We start from the raw sequence: 19,197 nt of genomic DNA, 5'->3' as shown, positions 1-19,197 counted from the left end.
GGAGAGGGAGTGCTCTGTGGCTGAGAAGCTCCTGGTCTTTGCCATTGGCCAGAGCTGCTGTGCTTTGATGGTGGTGTGATCACAGGGTTCTTTTTTCTGCTGACTTGGCAGTGGTTCAGAGGACCTCCAGGGAAGTGGGACTCAAGTCTGGATGCCTGAAATAAGGGCACGTGTTCCTCCTCCTCTTCCCGTCCAGTTTCTGCAGCACTCACCTCCTTGCCTCTGTCATGAAGGCGGGGATGCAATCTTGGTGGGGAAAACAACTCGGCGCCCTTTTGCAAAGTGGGTCCCTGGGTGGGGTCCTGAGAGAAAATGCAGATGTGGCGCCATTGCACTTGAATGCCCATGGTACCAAAGAGATGGACCCCTTTCCCCTTCTCCTGAATGACAACTAATAATTTCTAGTTCTCCTGGAACACATCTGCATTGTTCCATTTTTAAATCTATGCAAATATTTGCCCCGATCCTGAATAGCCACAAATTTTCATTTTTTAAAAAGCTTGCCACACATGGTTTTAATTCTTCATTCTGTGAGCAGATGAGGATTTTTCTTTAAATTACTATCTTCTTCCTGTGCCATTTTCAATACTATTCACTTCATGCCTCCTTTGGGGGTCTCAAGAAGAAGATAAACACTAGAGCTCCCTTTCCTTCTGCAGCACCCAGGTTGTGTGCTGGCCCCATGAGACAGGCAAGGGCAAGTGGGATGAAGGCCAGAGATGATACGTCATTGCGAGCTCTGGGCTCTCCTGACACTCAGACTTGAGAGCTCAAAATTTACCAAGACAAGCAATCAAACACAGGAGGTGAAAGCCTATTATCGTCAGTTCCTGCACACGGCATGTGAGCGTGGTGCTGACTTTTCATGAGGTTTTTGTGGGCCCTGGAAGACCATAAAGAGTGGGGAGCTCATCTGTCTTGTTGTAATGGGATTTTTCTTTCGGTCTGTTTTTCCCCTCAAAATCAAAGCAGTTTTGTCTGACTTGATTTTCTTTTTTTCTTTTTCATTTAAATTCAGTTAGCCAGCATGTAGTACATCATTAGTTTTAGATGTGATGTTCAGTAATTTCATCAGTTGTGTATAACACCCAGTGTTCATCCCATCACGTGCCCTCCATCATGCCCGTCACTCAGTTACCCTGTCCCCCCAACCATCTCCCCGCTCTGTAACCCTCAGTTTGTTTCCCAGAGTCAAGAGTCTCTCCTGGATTGTCTCCCTCTCTGATTGCTTCTCATTCAGGTTTCCCTCCCTTCCCTGAGATCCTCTGTGCTATTCCTTATATTCACATGTGAATGAGACCATATGATAACTGTGTTTCTCTGCTTGACTTATTTCACTTAGCACAATCCCCTCCAGTTCCATCCATGTCGATGCAAATGGTGGGGATTCATCCTTTCTGACGGCTGAGTAATATTCCATTGTGTATATGGACCACATCTTTATTCATTCATCTGTTGAAGGACATCTCGGCTCCTTCCACAGTTTGGCTATTGTGGACACTGCTGCTATGAAAATTGGGGTGCAGGTGTCCCTTCTTTTCACTACATCTGTATCTTTGGGGTAAATACCCGGTAGTGCAATTGCTGGGACATAGGGTAGCTCTATTTTTAAGGTCTTGAGGAACTCCACAGTGTTTTCCAGAGTGGCTGTACCAGCTTGCATTCCCACCAACAATGTAGGAGGGTTCCCCTTTCTCCACATTCTTGCCAACATTTGTTGTTTCCTGCCTTGATAAATTTAGCCATTCTAACTGGTGTAGGGTGGCATTTCATTGGGGTTTTGATTTGTATTTCCCTGAGGACAAGTGATATGGAGCATTTTTTCATGTGTCTGTTGGCCGTTTATATCAGCTGACTTGATTTTCTTAAAAAGAGCATTTGGACATACCAGGTGAACTTCAGACCTGTCAAAAGGAGCCTTTCCTTTGCCCCAGCTGCACAGGGCAAACATTTTCTCCTGTTGCTCTCCCTTTCAGCAAGTTGCAGTCCTGGAGCAAGAAAACGCTCTCTTAAAAGATGAGAAAGAACAGCTTAACAACCAAATCCTGTGCCAAGTGAAAGGTAAGTGTAAAGTGCTTGATTTTTCATTTCGGAGTTCAGTTTCTTTTCCACACTGATTTTTTCCCCCAAAGACTCCTAGCAAGGACACGGTCAAGATGGTGCACTGGAGGAAAGGCTTTAATGCATATGAAAGAAGGGTGGTCTTCATGACGCTGCCATGACTCTTGGATTCAAGAGTTGAATGCGGTGAAATGCGCACATAATGGACGAAGTAGTGCATGGGCTTTGGAGCCCAGGGCACCTGCACTCAAAGAATGACTACCATATGTGACTGCCTGGCTTTGAGCAAGTCCCTTAATAACTGCAGTCTTCTGCTTCTTCATCTGCGAAATGGACATAAAAGTACAGACCTCAGACGTCTGAAGCACTTAGCTTGATGCTTGACCCATAATGAGCACCTAAAGCTCATTACTGCTTCTTTTAACTATAACGTCCATAATGCATGTTGTGATTTCTTCTGTTAATGTTGCTGAAAGAGAAATCAGGGGTCTGACCCCAGCGAACCTTACACCACCATTGACCCCCATGGGCCATCTGGCCTAAGAGAAATGGGGAATTTCCGCAGACCCCAGTCCTTGCCTGGCTCAGTGGGTTCCTTAAGTCACCCACCTTCTCCCATCCTTAGGTCTGTCCCCCACCCGAACCCTGAGATCTCCTTGAAAACTTAAACTTTTCAATTTCCCTTTTAAAATGATTTCTTTCTACTGGTATAAATAATAAATTTGGGTGGGGGGAAAGGCCCTCTATGTGATCTATTTGCCTTCTCTTCTTCAGTCTCCCTATACTTCAAGAACACGGAAGATCAGGAATGGGGACAAAACTGGGGAACAAAGCCTGGGTTCTCCCAGGGACAGCGCTAGCTGCTGCCGGGACCGTGGTCCCAGGAGAGAAGCTGGTGTTAAGTGAAGGGATATCATGTAGGTAGTCTGCTTCTCCCGCACTTTCCTGAAAGCAGGGTGGGCTCTCCCCTTCTCTGAAGACTTACGCCACCAGAAGCAGCAGCCCTTTGCTCTACGGTGGGTGAGGTTGCTGGATAAAGGCATCAGGGGTCCATAAAAGGAGCTAGCTCATCACGGGCAGCCTTTTAAAAAGAGATGAATCAGAAAGCACGAGTCAATCAATACGCGTGAGAGGAACCCGTTCAGAAAGCCAAACTGCAGCTTAGTGTGCTTGCTTTCCAGATGAATTTGCCCAAAACTCTGTCAAGGAGAATCTGATGAAGAGAGAGCTGGAGGAGGAGCGCTCCCGGTACCAGAACCTCGTGAAGGAATATTCGCGGCTGGAGCAGAGATATGACAACCTCCGGGATGAGATGAGCATCATCAAGGCAAGGAGGGCAGTCCTGGCCCCGGTCCCAGCCCCAAGCCGGCCCCACTTCTGACACTGCATGCCATTCTTGCGCAGTCTGGCCCCCGCACTGCCGTCGGGCCACCACGCTGCCCCTGTCCTTGCCCTTCCTGCTGAGAGTTGCCATGCATGGAAGTAACGGGGCTGGGTGATCCTTCCCAGGGATGGCTCCTTTCCCAGCTTTGCGGTCTTATTGAGTTCTCAGGAGCCTAAGGAAAATCCTACCTAGTTGTATGCTGTCTTGTTCCCTGTTCTGGGGAATTCCTGAGTTGAAACAGTGACGGTGTGGGGGCGAGTTCTGACCTCTGCGTCCATGGTGTGTACTGCAGAGAGACCCCCAGGGTCTGATTATTTTTCCCAATCTTAGATGAAATGCAGTAGACGTAGAAATGTCCTATTTCAGGATTTATCATTCTTTTTTACCTCACGTAAACATTCCTTCCAAAAATGCGTCTTCAGACAAGATTGATAAGTTAATTGCATAGAAACCAGGAAGAGAAACTAAATAGGAACATATATAAATACACAATTTTCTGACCAAGATCAGTTTTTACTCTCAAAGCCAAATCATATGCAAGGGGGGAAAAAGTATTTTTAAATGAACAGTATAAATGGTAACCTCTATTTCTAATATGCTTACTATTTTCATAAAATTGGGGGAGCACAAGTTGCAGTATGAGCCAGTTGGGGGCAGGTCTATAACATTCTTTTCCAGGGCGGGGGGTGGGGACCGATGACAGGACGGTGTGTTTGCACTTTCAGGGCAAGACCAGGAGATATGGGTTGTTTCCACAGGACCTTCAGAGAAATCGGCCAGTGTCAGGGATTTGGATGTCATGAGGAGACTCATTAGGGAGTTCCGTCCTGCCACGGGGTTCCCTTCTCATGGTCATTTTGTTGGCTAGATGGACGTCAGTGAAGTTTGTGTGGGAATAGCTCCATGTAGCCATTGTTCCCAGAAACAGGGATACCTGCTCTTGTAGGCAAATAAGGCAGAAGTCCAATTCTGGGATCTACTGGCCTTTGAAAAGGAGCCGTTCTCGTTAACATTCGTTCGTTATGAGCACTCCCATTTTCCTCCTTCAACAGCAAACCCCAGGCCACAGGCGGAACCCATCAAACCAAAGTAGCTTAGAGTCTGACTCCAATTACCCCTCCATCTCCACATCCGAGGTCGGAGACACAGAGGACGCCCTTCAGCAGGTGGAGGTGAGTAAGGCAGGACAGTGGCTGCGCTGGGAGGGGGCGGAGGGCGGGGGGAGGCAAAGTTGGAGGTTTACCAGCTGTGCGGGGACTTCCTCTGCTGCTGGCTGGGGCTTCTTCCTGATGGAGGCGTCACTTGGCCTGTAGTGCATTTACAGGACCCTGGAGTTAATATTTACTCTGAAAAGGGATACATTACTGTTCACCTTACCCACTATCCAGGAAGAAAGAAAGAAGGTACATCCCTGGTTGTCGCTCTTATAAAACTGAGAACCCGTGGCAGAAAGGCAAAGCGGCTGGCTTAAGAAGGGACAGCTTTGGGGCACTTTGGGGGCTCAGTCATTTAAGCGTCTGACTCCTGATTTCAGCTCAGGTCATGATCTCAGCGTTGTGAGATCAAGCCCCATGTCTGGCTCCGTGCCGGGCGTGGAGTCTGCTCGAGGTTCTCCCCTCTCCTTGTGCGCCTCTCTGTCTCTCAAATTTAAAAAAAAAGAAGAAGGAATAGCATAGTTGTTAAAATAGAGATTATCTTCCCTGTTTAGTATCATAGCACATACAGAATATCCATACATATGCAAGAGTTTATTTTTTCTCTGACCGAGAAGCGGATCAAACTCAGAGAAGAATTATTTGGACTATTTGGAGCCACACATGTTTGCTAAGTGACTACATCTTTGTCTAAATACGGTGCAACTCACTGGCCTTGGTGACCTGTGTGTGGTTTTGTCAGGGGTGCATAGACACAATTTTTCCTCTGGCATTTAAAGAGAAGAGAATCCACAAGCAGATGAGACCTTACAGAGCACACGGGAGAGCTGGAGGAGAGACAGTCACGAACACGAATGTGCCCTGAGCACGTCTTGGTGCCACGCACCGCGGGTGAGCCCTGGAGAAGGAGCAGTCACCGAGCCAGAGACGGCCCCTCTTGGGGCTTGTCAGGTGCAGAGTCAGGGGACAGTCAGGTGGTAGGGGAAGTTTGGACTGTAACTGCGGGTACGTGTGATGCATATGATGAGAGACGGCGGGTGACAGAGGAAAGGTGGGGAGGATGGAAAAGGGGCGCCTGGGACAAGAAGGCGGTCTGTCTGACAGGCTGCTGGCCATGAATGCCTGGCAAGTGCCTAAGCATGCTCACTGGGGCCCCTGGTTCTACCATTGCAATCGCCTAAGTCTGGGTCCCGGAGGCTTCGGCCACTTGAGCTCCAGACGGGCTGCCCAGGTGTATGTGTGGCCTTTTCTGGGTAGACATAAGGGCTTCCGTCGGTGGACTTCACTCTTCAGGGAGACTGAGGCTGGTTCCTGGGATGAGCCAGAGCGGTGAGCTCCGTGCACTCCTGACATGCGTGTGGAACGAGTTCTGTTGTCCCCCGTGTGGGCACGTGGACTTTAAATGTCCACATGGATATGCTCGTGCGGACACACCTGCACACAACAGAACCCAGGGGGCAAAGCCAGGCCTGAATCGAAAAGGGGGATATCTGGGAAACTAACACTCTACAGTCTGTGGAAGAAACAGGTCCGGTGGCCAGGCAGCGTTGGTTCTGTCTCAAGGTGCCATCAAGTGGAGTTTAGACAACACATTTGCAGGGACAGGTAACCACATCTGTTCTTAGTCAGGGAGCATTAAAGCCTGCATTTTACTGTTTCTCTGGTATGAGACTGTTTCCATAAGCGAGCTCTTTTAACTTCCAAATAAAATGGCTGTGTCTTTATCTATTCTGGGAGTGTATGAGCGGTTATCTTAAGTGGCTCTCACAGGAATATAAATGGCCAAGACTCAGATGTTATCGAGACAGAAAATGAGCCTGGAGTGCCAACTTTACTAGGAGAACTGATGGTTGGTTGGCACTGGCTTTGCCTCTGGGGCGTGGATTGATGTCTGGGCGGAGAGGCAAGAGAGGCAGCTCAGAGAGGCAGGCTGCATGTCCCCTAAGGCACTGGTGCTATTGAAACCTCTTTCCCGGCTCCCTGTATTCCCCCAAAGGACATTGGCCTGGAAAAGGCGGCCATGGACATGACGGTCTTCCTGAAGCTGCAGAAGAGAGTGCGGGAGCTTGAGCAGGAACGGAAGAAGCTGCAGGTGCAGCTGGAGAAGAGAGAGCAGCTGGACGGCAGGAAGGTGCAGGTGCGTGCGGGGGCGGCAAGCCTGCAGGGCGGCCCCACATCCTCCCGGGGCTCAGGCTGTGACCTCTGGGGTCCTGCGGGTGTTGGGGAGCAGGGAAGAGCTGCTTCTCCTGTTGATGTCCTGTTGAGTTTCTCTGCCTGCCGGTGCCCCCACACCACCCCAGGTGGACAGGAGGAGGCTCTGCCAAGTACCCCAGGGCAAGGGATTTTCAGAGGCAAAGCGGCTGGGCCGGGGGTGGGGGAGGTGCTGTGGCCTTGGCCCCTATTCACCAAGAGGACTGGAATGTGTGACTCAAGTATAAATATAAGCCACAGTTGAATTTTAGCAGAGAAGAGTGATCGCCCCTTATGTGGAGTCTGGCATGGACTGGAGTTTAACCCCACTCGGGTGAGGAAGCCCAGGTTGGCAGGCGCTCACCCTGCTGTCCCATGATTGCCCCCTGGCCTCAGCCCGGATGATCATCCGTATCTTGCGTCTCGAAAGGGTATTGCCTGAACCCTTAGTGTCCCCGGATCTAGTCCCCTCTCTGTCTGGGACCCGCTTGGCCCCTGCTCAGCACTCAGCGCTGGGCTCATAGCAGGTTTTCAAAATGCTTGTGAAAGGAAAGGACACAAAAAAATGTCAGGAAACTCCCTAGCCATCGAGGAATTTGTGATCCAGGTTGGAAGGACCAGGCATAACACGGGTGAAAAAGAAAGAATAACATCGGAAGCGCTCAAACCCATGCAAGGTTGGGTGTGGACTGGTGCTGTGGGAGTGGACAGAGCCCATGGAAGTGAGCAGTGATACGGAGGGAGGAGCCGCACGAGTCTTGGGAAGTAGAAGGACCCATTCTGATGGGGCGGAAGACCGGTTCTGACATGGGTCATGTCGTTAGCTGACCTCCTGGTGGCTTTGTCAGAGGCCTGTGCTCTGTTCTTAGGCCTGATTTTCCCGTTATGGGGTTTGACCCCCTTCCCGCATCTCAGACCTGCCCCCGCTCCTACCTCTGCACCCTGTCTCCTTTTGGTAACACCTGGCTTCCTTTCCCTTCAGATGTAATACAGACCTTGGTCTGTATCGCTAGCGTGTTCTTGGGTGTTCTGAACACTGAGTGGGGAGGTGAATCTTGTGGTGGACTTGAGTCTCTAAGGTCGATTAGCTTCCTAATGGAGAGTAAAAGGTTTAGGTTTACCAATGATTCAGTCCGTTAGAAGAGAAGCCGCCCTGACAGGCTGCACAAGTTAGATGTTTGAAAAGCCACATCGACGACACCAGACAGTGCCTGACCTCGAAGTCCCTGGCCCACCCAGCTATCCCCGGACTTTCACCCATCACAGAAATGCCAAATAATTCTAAAATCTTGGCTTTAGGATTTTTCTTTGATACCAAATTAAAAAAAAAAAAATCCATTTCTTTGAAAGCAATCACTGAACTAGAGTTAGAACATAGGCTTGCCACCCAGCCCTGGATGTAAATTGAGGGTCTTCCTTTAAGGAGAAGGATCTTATTTTTGAGAGTTTAGTAAGAAAGGCAAGAGTGGAGCAGGGGAAGGAAGTTCTGGAATCCCTCTAGAGCACCTTGAAACTGAACTTGCCAAGATCATGTTCTTGGATCTGCCTTTGGTTGCAAGAGGGATCCTAAGCCACTGGGTCTTTTCCCTGGAGAGACGTGCCGCGGGGTGTCAACTCTTGTCACCGTGGGGTGGCCTCTTGAGAGAGGCCATGCTGTGGAGGAGGAGGGACAGAGATGTCTATAACCTGTGCCATCAGTGTGGGAGTGATAGCCTGCTGTGAGGAGGGGGCCTCTGTGACCACTGGGCTGCCCCTGTATTGGGCTTCCCGTCCATCCAGCTCCCTTTCCCCAGGCCTGACACAGTCACCTTTGCCACCAGGGTGATCCCAACAGGCTGCCCATTTAGAAACATAACTACCAATCCACCTTAACGCCTCCCCCCAGACTGCAGACGATCTCCATGTTCCCAGAACCAAACTCACTCCACAGTGATCCATGGCCACGCGTCATACCCCCACTCCATGGAACGCAAGTGCAGGCCTCTTACTGGGCAGCCTGTGAGGAGCAGACCCAGACCAGTGCTGAGGCGGGAGGCCAGGCAGAGACTGGTACCCTGGACAGCGGCTTTCCCAGGTTGCGGGGGCAGGGAGTCCAGTGGTCAGCGCCACAAGCCTGAGTCTGGGAGCGTCCTCGGGAGGTGCTCGGCGTGCTCTGCCTGGGCCCTCTGCCTGGGTGCACCTGATCCATGCATGGCTGGTGATGGCCTTAGCCTGGACCTAAGGCTGCTAACGCACAGATAGTCCAGTGAAGCACTGTCAGGTTTTAGCTACCAAACCTATCTTATTTAAGGACCGTCACCCGCTGCTTGAAATCGCCCTGAGCACCCCTTTTATGAGGGTGTTCCTGCCCCTTCTCATTGACAGTTCAAGTCCAATAGCTGCCAAATAACCATAGGAGTCCTGGGTTCCTTGAGTCCTGATGGGCTAGCATTCCAGGTGCCACTGTCCACATCTTTCGGAACTTAGTATCAGGCAGCATTTGAGCGCTGTAGGGGCCAGCTGCTGGACCCCCTCCTGGAGGGGGACATGGAGGGAGCAGCTGGGAAAACAGATCACACCTGTGCACAAACCCAAAACACCCCAAAGTAACTCCTGAATCTCATTAATAAGGACAAAATTATTGATTAAACTTCTTATTAAGTACATACGTGTTATGTTGCTGGTTTCCCCTGCTGCTGGAACAAAGTCGCACAAACTGGATGGCTCAAAACAACAGAACTTTCTTTTCTTATGCTTCTCGAGGCCAGAAGTCAAAAATGAAGGTTTCAGCAGAGCCATACTGTCTTAAAGGCCTTGCGGGAGAATCTGTTCCATGCCTCTCTCTCTGAGCATTTGGTGTTGCTGGAAACCCTGGGTATGCCTCAGCTCCAGTTCCTTGACTTGGCGCCGTATGACTCCTGTCTCTGCCTCCATCTTCAGGCGGCACTCCTCCCTGCGTGCGTGTGGCGTGTGTGCGCTCATGTGTACGTCCTCTCTCTTCCTGTGAGGACGCTTTCGTGCCCGTCCTAATGACCTCATCTTGATTTGATTTGATCTGCAACGACCCCGTTTTATATCACATTACGGTCACAGGGACCAAGAGTTAGAACTTCAACGTCTCTTTTGTGGGGACATAATTCAACCCACAACAGAGCGTATACATGTTTGTATACATGAGGATCCCATGAATAAAGTCATGGAGGGGGTGAGGGCCGGCAGAGGGGTCATCTGTGGAGAGCTTCCTGGTGGCCTGGAGCTGTAAGCTGTGTTTTAGAGGTGAGAAGGAGGTGGTCCTGCTGGGTGGCAGGGGCAGCGGGTATGGACACTTGTGCAAACAAGCTCGAGGACCAGGGGTGGAAACACGCCTGCAGAACCCTGCATGTGGTCCGGGCTCACCTGCTGTCTCCTCATCTGTGCAGGGGGAGCAAGCGAAGAATGACCTAGACTTGGACCAGGATGCAGATCTAGCCTACAATAGTCTGAAGGTAAGACTGTTAGCACAGGAGATCCTCGAACTCTCCCCTGCTGCGGGGAGGATGGATGACAGAGTCTGTTCTCGAGTGGAGCCATCAGCACACCAGGCCCCCTTGGGTCTCTTCCTCTCAGAAATGGAGGAAATGTATATTCACCACAAGCAGCTATAGTCTGTGCTCATAGGAAACACCAATGAGGGGTTGGCTTCCTAGAGTTAGAACAGACCCCACTGGTTAGGGGCTCGGTCCCACAAGACAGCCACCACTTCAGATACCAATCAGATGGGTGGGTCCCCAGGTGACCCACACTTCTGTCTAACTTGGCTACAAATCAGAGGATCCCATAATCCCCTTCCCAAGTTTGACCATATGTGAGGACAGCCCACAGAACCCAGGATAGCATTTTATGTACCATTATTGGCTGATTATAAAGGATACAACTCAGCTACAGCCGAACGGAAGAGATGCAAGGTGTATGAGAAGGGGCACAAGAGCTCACAGGCCATCTCCAGGCGCGTACCCCACACCCCACCAGCTCCCTATGCTCGCCAACCCGAAGCCCTCCGAATTCCTTACTCAGGGTTCTGTGGAGGTTCCATTACACAGCCACCAGTGATAAAATTATTGGCCTTGGGTGTTTAGCTAGATCTCCAGCCCTCCTCTTTCCCTTTCAGGGTGTTGGTTGGGGTGGGGTGGTAAGCTGCAGTGCTCTCAGGGCTGGTTCTCCTGGTGGCTGGCATCAACTCGGTGGGGCTGAAAGGGGCTTGTTAGGACTTAGAAGAAATGCCAAGGATTTTAGCATCCCTGAGTCCGGAACCAGGCCCTGAGATCAAATATAATGAAAGCTGTTCCTCTCATCTCTATCAGTAGGAACCACAAGAGTTTTTGAAGCTCTGGGCCAGGAACCAGGGCCAGAACCACATATGTATTTGTTATGTCACATATGTCTTTACCTACCTGATAGAGTTCCAGTTGAAGTCGTAGGTGACCAGTGGGATGAGTTCACTTTGAAAAATGATCTAGACCTGCATGGAGAGATGCCCCGTGCTCCCAGAGCTGGCCTGATGAGAGCTGGGAGGTCAGCGAGTGGAAGGTCCCAGGGCAAGCAGGCCTATGTTGACTACAGTGATGGAGGACTAGGCTCTGGGGCTGGGAGGGAATGTACAGAAAAGAGTCGTCAGAGCACTCCCCCACCGCCCCTCCCATTCCCAGAGACTTGGGAATTGGGAATTTATCCATTCTGCTGTGGGCAGTCTGGTTGCACTCATAGGACCATGGAAATCTCTGGCAACAGCTTCATTGCCCCAGGAGAACAGCCCAGAATCGTGCCCATGGCTTTTTGAACAACAGGAGCCACAGAAGTGTGGGGGCTTTCTTTTCTGAATTATTGATAGGACCTATTTTTCTCATGTGATACTTAAAAGCTTCAAAGCACTGCGGGGGTGTTGGTGGTAGATGCCTGCGGTACGGGCCTTCCGCACACCATTATTCCACAGCCGTCCCCGAGCGTGCGAACTTTGTTAGGCTGCGTTAGAACCGGTAAGACAGTCTAGCCCAGTGGGTCTCCAGGAGTGGTCTAGGAACAGCATCACTGCAGATATGCTAGAAAGGCAAATGCCCAGCCCAGCCCTGCCATATCCATTGGTTTTCACCTGCCCTCGTGAGGTTTCTGTTACCCACACCACCCTGAGAACCACGGCTCTACTCCAGCACAGAGGGCTGCTCGCAGGGCTCCCAATTTGCTCAAAAGCTCCCCCTTCTCTCAGCTGCCCCCTGAGGAAGGTGCTCCCTCGGGTCCTGTAGGCTGCATCTCACTGCCAGCACAGGGCTGGGCTCATGGAGACCTCAACAAATACTTGTCCCAAACACTTGAAGCTCCATGACCCCTCTGCTCTGTTAGGCCAGGGTTCTGAGGTTACAAGACCTGGTTTTGCCTTTGTTGTCTCTGGTGAGACTGGGCTCAACCTGTGCCCTTTGTCCCAGAGGCTGGCCCTGGGGACCCATGGGTTTGCAAGAGACCAATGCTGGGGAGGCTGGCTGCGAAGCTTCTCAACAGACCCAGACCTTGAGGGAAAAGAGGAAAAATGAGGCTTTTTGCCAACCCATATCTAGCGGGCCACTGCTTTCCGAGGGAATGGAGGGCGAGAAGTCAACCGTGCCCTCTCAGAGTGTAGACTTGGCCTGAGCAGAGGTCTAAGCAGATGGTGAGTCTACACACCTGGCCACTGAGCCATCTTTTCTGACCCAATCCTCAGCAAACCAGGTTTGAAAAGCCTGCCCACAAGTGCACGGGGGGGAGATGAGGCAACTGCAGGAGGACCCCCCCACCACCACGAGTAGTGGTTTTTGCTGATACTCTGAATTCCCTCTACCAGAGTTTTAGAAATGGTCCCGATCCTTCTCTAGTGCATGAAGGGGCTAGAAGCACACCATTTGGGTACTGGGCTCCAGGCTTAGACATCCCCCGCTGTGGATGAGAGGGACTGGAGGGGTCCGCAGGCCCACCACACCTGCAGAGCATTGCTCAAGGAGGCCTGATGTGATGTAGCGGGGCTGGAAGGTGAGACTCCCTGGACCAGGCATCGGGAATCCTGGGTGCTAGTCCTGGCAGGGCCTCTAAATTTATTGTGAGCCTTCTCAGCTCTGTTCTCTTGCCCTCATTCAGAAAACAAAGACATTGTTTGTTTATATGGTCTCCTAGTTCTGGGGTCCTGTGGCTTCTGTAATCTGCAGCCAGTCCCCCACTTAGCCACTTGTTGGGGGCCGGCAGTTGGGGTTGGGAAATTTTGAATCCCATATACAGCAAGACCTTAAAAGCATAATATGTGTGATTATCAAACTATATATGGTCTGACTTTGTCCAACACCAAGTTAAATGTTATGCCCAGAAAACGCAAAATACATCCTAAAGTTGAATTTCAGTGGTATTTTTTACTCTATACACAAGTGGTTTTTCTTTCTTCCACTGGCATTGACTGTTGGTGGTTTTCCATGTGACCCAACCAACAAAAGAGTATTCCTGGTATACTCCAAAATATACTCCAAAACTTTAGTCCACGTGGTGCTCCTTAGAATTGGGGGGGGGGGGGGGGCCAGTGATCTCTTGAGAGATAAGTTTAGGAAATCCTGCAGTCTATATGCTCTCTGGAAAGTCACCAAGTGCATTAGTGTATTAAGGTTCTAGGAAGTCCAGTGTTAAAAGCATGTTCTGTAAAATTAAGCTGACATTTCCACGAGGATAGGTAGGGGTTTCATGGCCAAGTACACTTAGAAATATGAACACTGTCAGTCACTTCAGGGAATGCTATCATAGAGGCCTCGTGTGCGATGCTTCACGCCAGTAACTTAGGGCTGTGGATTCAAATCCAGTTTTAACTACTGGCCTTTCGCCAATCATAACATTTACAGTGCGTGTTCTTGTTAAAACCAGAAGGCTGCTGTTCACTTCTTGGGAGTCAGGGCAGGTTGGTTAAGGAAGGTGGAGGGGGAAGATGGCATGGGGAGACCCCCACCCCCAACCGAGGTCCAGGGAGAAAGGGAGTGTGTCACTTGGGCTGTCTTCCAGAGGCAAGAGCTGGAGTCGGAGAACAAGAAGCTGAAGAATGACCTGAACGAGCTGAGGAAAGCAGTGGCGGACCAAGCCACCCAGAACAACTCCACCCACGGCTCCCCGGACAGCTACCACCTGCTGCTGAACCAGCTCAAGCTGGCCAACGAGGAGCTGGAGGTTCGCAAGGAGGAGGTGCTCATCCTGAGGACCCAGATCGTCAGTGCCGACCAGCGCCGACTTGCCGGCAAGAGCACGGTAACAATCTGGCAGCCCCCCGCTGGGCTGGTGAGGGGGTTACCCTCGGTGGTAATACAGGCGGAGTTTTTCTTACATATCTTTACCCATGAGAACCTTAAACCTAAAAGAGCAAACTCTTCTGCTCTAGGGGTCTCTCCCCTAAGGGCAAAGCAGGATACTTTCTGCCTTTTCAGCGTGACCTTTCATGGCTAACTTTGCTGGAAATTTCTGGAATCTTCTGAAGTTACTCAGTATGAATAGGTTCAAAAAGAACAAGGCAGAGAATTAGAGAAGCAAGAGCCATGGCCTGAGCAGTCCCCTTGGCCTTGTTTTTCACCTCATGCTTTGCCCCTTGCTGTTTACCTTGATTCTGAGGTAGAGAAATTCTTTCCTCTCAGCCCTCCCCTGTGGGGCAAGTCCGGCTTAGGATTTGTTCTTTATAGTTTCACCTTCTGGGACAGACTGGAGACTGGGAGGGGGAGGGGACAGGGACCCTAGAGGACCTGGATCTCTCTAGGTATGGCCCAGGGGTGACATGGGGGATACATAGGTAGTCCTGGGTAGTCATGAGTGTGGAGGATCAATGCTGAGACAGACCTTTGGATTTGGGGTGCTGTCACCTCCAGAGACACTGTCACCCCCGCCATGGCCCCCCAACCACCATTCCACATTCAGGGTCTTTTACAGCCAGGCCTTATCATTCTGTGCCTTTGGAAGTCACATTCCTGCGTGGGTTTAACGGCTCTTATTTGAGGTCATCCTAGGCCTTTGTTTTTTCCCCAAAAGCTTGGTTTTTTTTTTCTTTCTTTGTAAGTAGTCCCCAGGCCCAGCAGGGAGCCCCACGTAGGGCTTGAACTCATAACCCTGAAATCAAGACCTGAGCTGAGATCAAGAGTGGAACGCTTAACCGACTGAGCCACCCAGGCACCCCACCCCACCACCCAAAAAACTTGTTTTTATCCCTCTGTATGTAAAGTTTATGAAGTTGTTTCATGACAGTTGTTTACGTTACCAGTGTAATTTTAATCTGGGACCTTCTAGGAGCCAAACATTAATGCCAGAACAAGTTGGCCTAACAGTGAAAAGCACGTAGATCAGGAAGACGCCATCGAGGCCTATCACGGGGTCTGCCAGACAAACCGGTAAGTCCCACCTCACGGTAACTCGGCCTGGAGGAGGTGATGGGAAGGGGTCTTCCCCAAGCTGCTGTGTGATGTCTGCTTCTCAGACACTGACCCCGTGCTTCAGCATCAGGGTTTACTTTTTACCGGAGGCAAATAAGAAGGAACAGACTCCCTGAATCCCATAGGAAACCACTTGTTAGCTTCTGCAAGACTCCAAGAACCCAGCTGGAGCCTCCAAGGTAGACCCTCTGACGGGCCTGAGGAAAGGGACCCTCCCTGGGAGGAGTGCTGACGGGAGGAATGGGGAAGATGGTGAGAGTGGCTCGTTGCACTGAGGGGGAAGCCTGCGCCAAATGAGCCCAACAGAGTTGTGGGAGGGGCCGGCTGCGGCTCTTTGCTTTAATACTAGCCAGACTCAATCCTGCTGGTAGGCCACAGTGCCCAGCATTTAAGAGCTGGAACCCAAGCTAGACACCCCAGAGGCTGGATGGGAGAATTAAACCACTGCCAGATGGGCGAACATGAGTTTTCCCTGAATTTTACTTAACCAACCTCTAGTCCCTCCTTAAGGATGAGCTCCCCCAGGTTAAGGCAACAGAGTGTGACCAGGGGAGGCGGCAGGGCCCGGAGGAGACGCCCAGGCAGTGTGGCAGAGCACCTGGCAAATGTGCACCCTGGGCTCCACTCGCTTACTAGCTATGCAGTAACTCCCTCAGTAACTTGCAACTGCTCCATGCCTCAGTTTCCTCTTCAGAACTGGGGACAGTCCCAGCACGCACGGTGATGGAGAAGACCATGTGAGATGGTCTGTGTAGTGCACTGAGAACACTGACTGCCATTATTAACGTCTTTGCCTCTTTGTGCCCCTATGGTTACTCGTCAGAGCAGAGCCAGCCTTGTTCCTGGCTGCCTTTCTCTCTCGCCTCAACCGAGTGTCCCAGTAGTCACTAAGTGTTTTACAGAATTGTTGAAAACCGGAAGCATATCTAGAAAATGTCAGTAGGTGTCACTGAGAATGCAGCCTGATGTTTTCAGCGAGAACGTCACAAAATGACCTGAAGACTTAGTGCTGTGATTTCTAGGTCTTCCCGCCCCATTTCTGCAGATAGGGAAACTGAGGCCCAGAAGGGGTGAGTGGCTCTGGCATGCAGCCAGCCCGAAACCGAGTCAAGGTACGATCCAGAAGGCCTGACTCCTGGGCTGGGCTGCTCCCAGCGCACTGTGTAGGTAATCACAAGATGAAGGCCTTTTAGCGGGCCCCCAGGAGGAGAGTCCGTTCCCGGAGCGCTGCGGTTCTGTCCCCGAAAGGAGAGAGAAGGAACTGACGGCAAGCTTCTCGGTGCTGAAACTGGAGTCGAGATTTAGTCACTTGAAATGTATCTTGAGTGAAGAAATGCATTGAATAAGAGAACAGACCACAGGTGTAGTATTTGAAATTAAAGGAAGAAGGAAGGAAGGAAGGAAGCGAGCTGGACCCTGATGGGGGAGCACGAGTGCGGGTCTTTCTGATCTGCACCGTGGCTCTCAGCAGCTGTCAGCTGCCTTCTTGCTCACCCCAGTGCTTGTCAGGGATCCAGTCCCGGAGGCTGCTTACTTACTGTGGATTTGTCTTCCTTTGCAGCAATAATCATGGTGTGGTAAAGTAAAAATAGCTTTTCTTATATCTTAAAAGAATTGCACTCCCAGCAAGCCCGGGGTACAATAGGGGACCCCCAGCCCGTGACCCCCAGTTAGGTACAGAAAGCTGCCTCATGGAGGGAAGCCTGTAGAATCCGGTCCCCAGTGCCTGCCACAGCTGGAAAGTGACCGACCAGACCATGATGGGTTTGTGCCTCTCGAGGTTTGGTAACCGCAGCAGTGAGGAAGGAGCGTGGTGGGGGGCATGCAGGGCAGGGGGGTGCAGACGGCGATTCCCGGGCCCCGGTAGTGAGGCCATCAATTCTTACAAGGGCAGCCCCTGCCATAAGAGAGCTCCGAAGACCCAGCCTGCGATTTCCCTGTAACGGAGTGTTCTGGTTGGAACAGAAGTTGCATGAATGCATTTGTGCTTTGGGGTGGAGGGGTTACAAAAATCTGTCCTCTATCTAGAAAAAGCTTACACTCTCAGGCAATGGATTTTGCTTAGCTTTCTGGAGGGCTACTCCCCACGCCCAGTCACAGCTCCTCTGAGAGTTCAGGGTCCCCCAGTTTGGAACTTTTTTCACGTGCTAACTTCCAGAGTTTATAGAGTTCGGTTTCATCTTTATGACTGTGCCTCTTTCTTTGTTCTCCACTTTGGGAGAGAAGCCAGTAATGAGGGTCTGTTCTGGGAAGGAACTGCAGGAAGATGGATAGCTCTTCTGCTTCCAGAAAGTGCTTTCATTTCCACGTTCTGGGAGCTAAGAGAAATCAGCAACATTATGACCATTTCATCTGTGGCCAAAATCAAATTAAAGAGAGGGCTCGTCCTTGCCCCCGGGGATGGGCTATTGCAGACACAGGTGGGTGTCTGGAGGGTTGAAGGGGGGGAAGCGCTGGGAAAGTGGGTAGCAGAACAGGCTAGGCTCACCTCCAGGCGTGCACTCAGGTCACAGAGCGAGGTAGGAGCAGGAGTGTGGTGAGGGCTCAGGTCTAGCTCTGGGAACAGTGTACCTTTGGCCACTGGCTATTTCCACTCAAGTCTGTGGAACTGCAAAGAGAAACTTAGAGTGCATTACTGGACCTCTGCTTGGGTCCCAGGAAACCTCGCCGTCCCTCTTCCCGGCAGGTTCCAGGAAACAACAGGAGGCCCTTGGCACAAAAGGTAGCTTTGCCTGTTGGACAGGCAAAGCGGGGGTTATTACAATGAGCCTGCTGGGGACAGGGGAGATCCTGTTTAACCAGAAAAGGGTGTGTGCACATTTCTTAGGATAGGCTTGGCATTCATGGCTCATTTGAGACTGAGCCTCAGCCTCCCCAGCTCCCTTCCTTGAATCCTCACTGTCACTGTTCCCAGCTGGAAACTCTGTGGGGCGGTGACTCCCTCATAAGGGTTCCCAAAATTCACTGGGTCCCAAACCATCAGCATAGCTCCTGTCCGCTGTAATTCAGAGGCATGGCCGTATTTATCCCGAGACAATTCACCTTCCCGGGCCCCGCCTGTAGCTCAGATTTCTCTCATTCATGGTGCTGGGGTTACGGCCTCCCATTCTCGGAGATTGTGGGGATCGTCCTGGGCAGTCGGGCAGAACATCCAGCTGAGCTGCAGAAATAAGGACATCCATGGAGCAGGATATCTTCCAGGTTTTTAGAGCCTGGAAACCGACCATTTTCCTGCTCTTAGGAACCTTGCCTGTTTCCGTTTACAAGGAGGCAGGGCCTCCAGCCAGGACAGAGGGATGGCCGTTGGGTCAAAGTCCTCACGGGGCTCTCTGGACAGGGTCCACAGAGAGAAAGCAAAGACTCCCCCACGCCTTTTCGGCTGCATGAGCTTTACAGTGAACAAGATTATGTCATTAAAGATCTAGAAGGAACCTCAGATAAGTCAGCGGGGCACTTTCATTTTACACATGAACCAGGTGCAGGACATGTAGGCGAGAACCACGACCACGCCTTTGGGGTGCCTGGTTCTCCAGCCGGGTTCCTCTATGCGGTCTTGCTGCCTTCTTGGAGCAACTTGGAGACTTTAGCTGCTGGTTGCTCACCGGGAATGGGGCTCGACACAGTGGTGTGTACACAGCCCATCCTCCTTGAATGTTTGTTGATTTGTTCACTGACCTCTTGCACTTTATTTTTAAAAAATTCTCCTAGGCTGGCGTTTGGGTTTTCCTTCTCCTGCCACTAGGTGGCCCTCCCTCCCAGGCCTCCCCCCATGAGACCCCACGAAGGGGAGAGAGTCCCCGTAGAGGAACCGGTCCTCTTTGATCCAGGAACAAGGGCTCCGACCTGAGCTGGCTGACTGCATTTTCATTAGCCGGTGTGCCCGACTTCCTGAGCCCGCACAGTCTCTACTTTTATCTTTGTGCATCATGCCCAGCCTGTTCCAGAATTAAGAATTCTGAGAGCATCTCCCTCGGAGCAGGGATTA

The 19,197-nt window shown here is 51.2% G+C and overlaps 1 protein-coding gene across 1 annotated transcript in view; it reads left to right on the top strand.

The window, feature by feature from the left end:
* The window catches only part of MYO5B (myosin VB), a 340,313-nt gene that overhangs the window by 297,711 nt on the left and 23,405 nt on the right, over positions 1-19,197 (top strand). Inside the window, exons 23-29 of the mRNA XM_059409632.1 lie at positions 1,977-2,061; positions 3,243-3,388; positions 4,498-4,617; positions 6,596-6,736; positions 10,188-10,253; positions 13,807-14,046; positions 15,070-15,170. Coding sequence (XP_059265615.1) covers positions 1,977-2,061; positions 3,243-3,388; positions 4,498-4,617; positions 6,596-6,736; positions 10,188-10,253; positions 13,807-14,046; positions 15,070-15,170 — 899 coding nt within the window. The remainder of the gene's footprint in view (positions 1-1,976; positions 2,062-3,242; positions 3,389-4,497; positions 4,618-6,595; positions 6,737-10,187; positions 10,254-13,806; positions 14,047-15,069; positions 15,171-19,197) is intronic.

Source organism: Mustela nigripes, chromosome 8 (genome assembly GCF_022355385.1).
Source record: "Mustela nigripes isolate SB6536 chromosome 8, MUSNIG.SB6536, whole genome shotgun sequence".
Taxonomy (NCBI): Eukaryota; Metazoa; Chordata; class Mammalia; order Carnivora; family Mustelidae; genus Mustela; species Mustela nigripes.
This window is presented reverse-complemented; position numbering and strand designations above follow the sequence as displayed.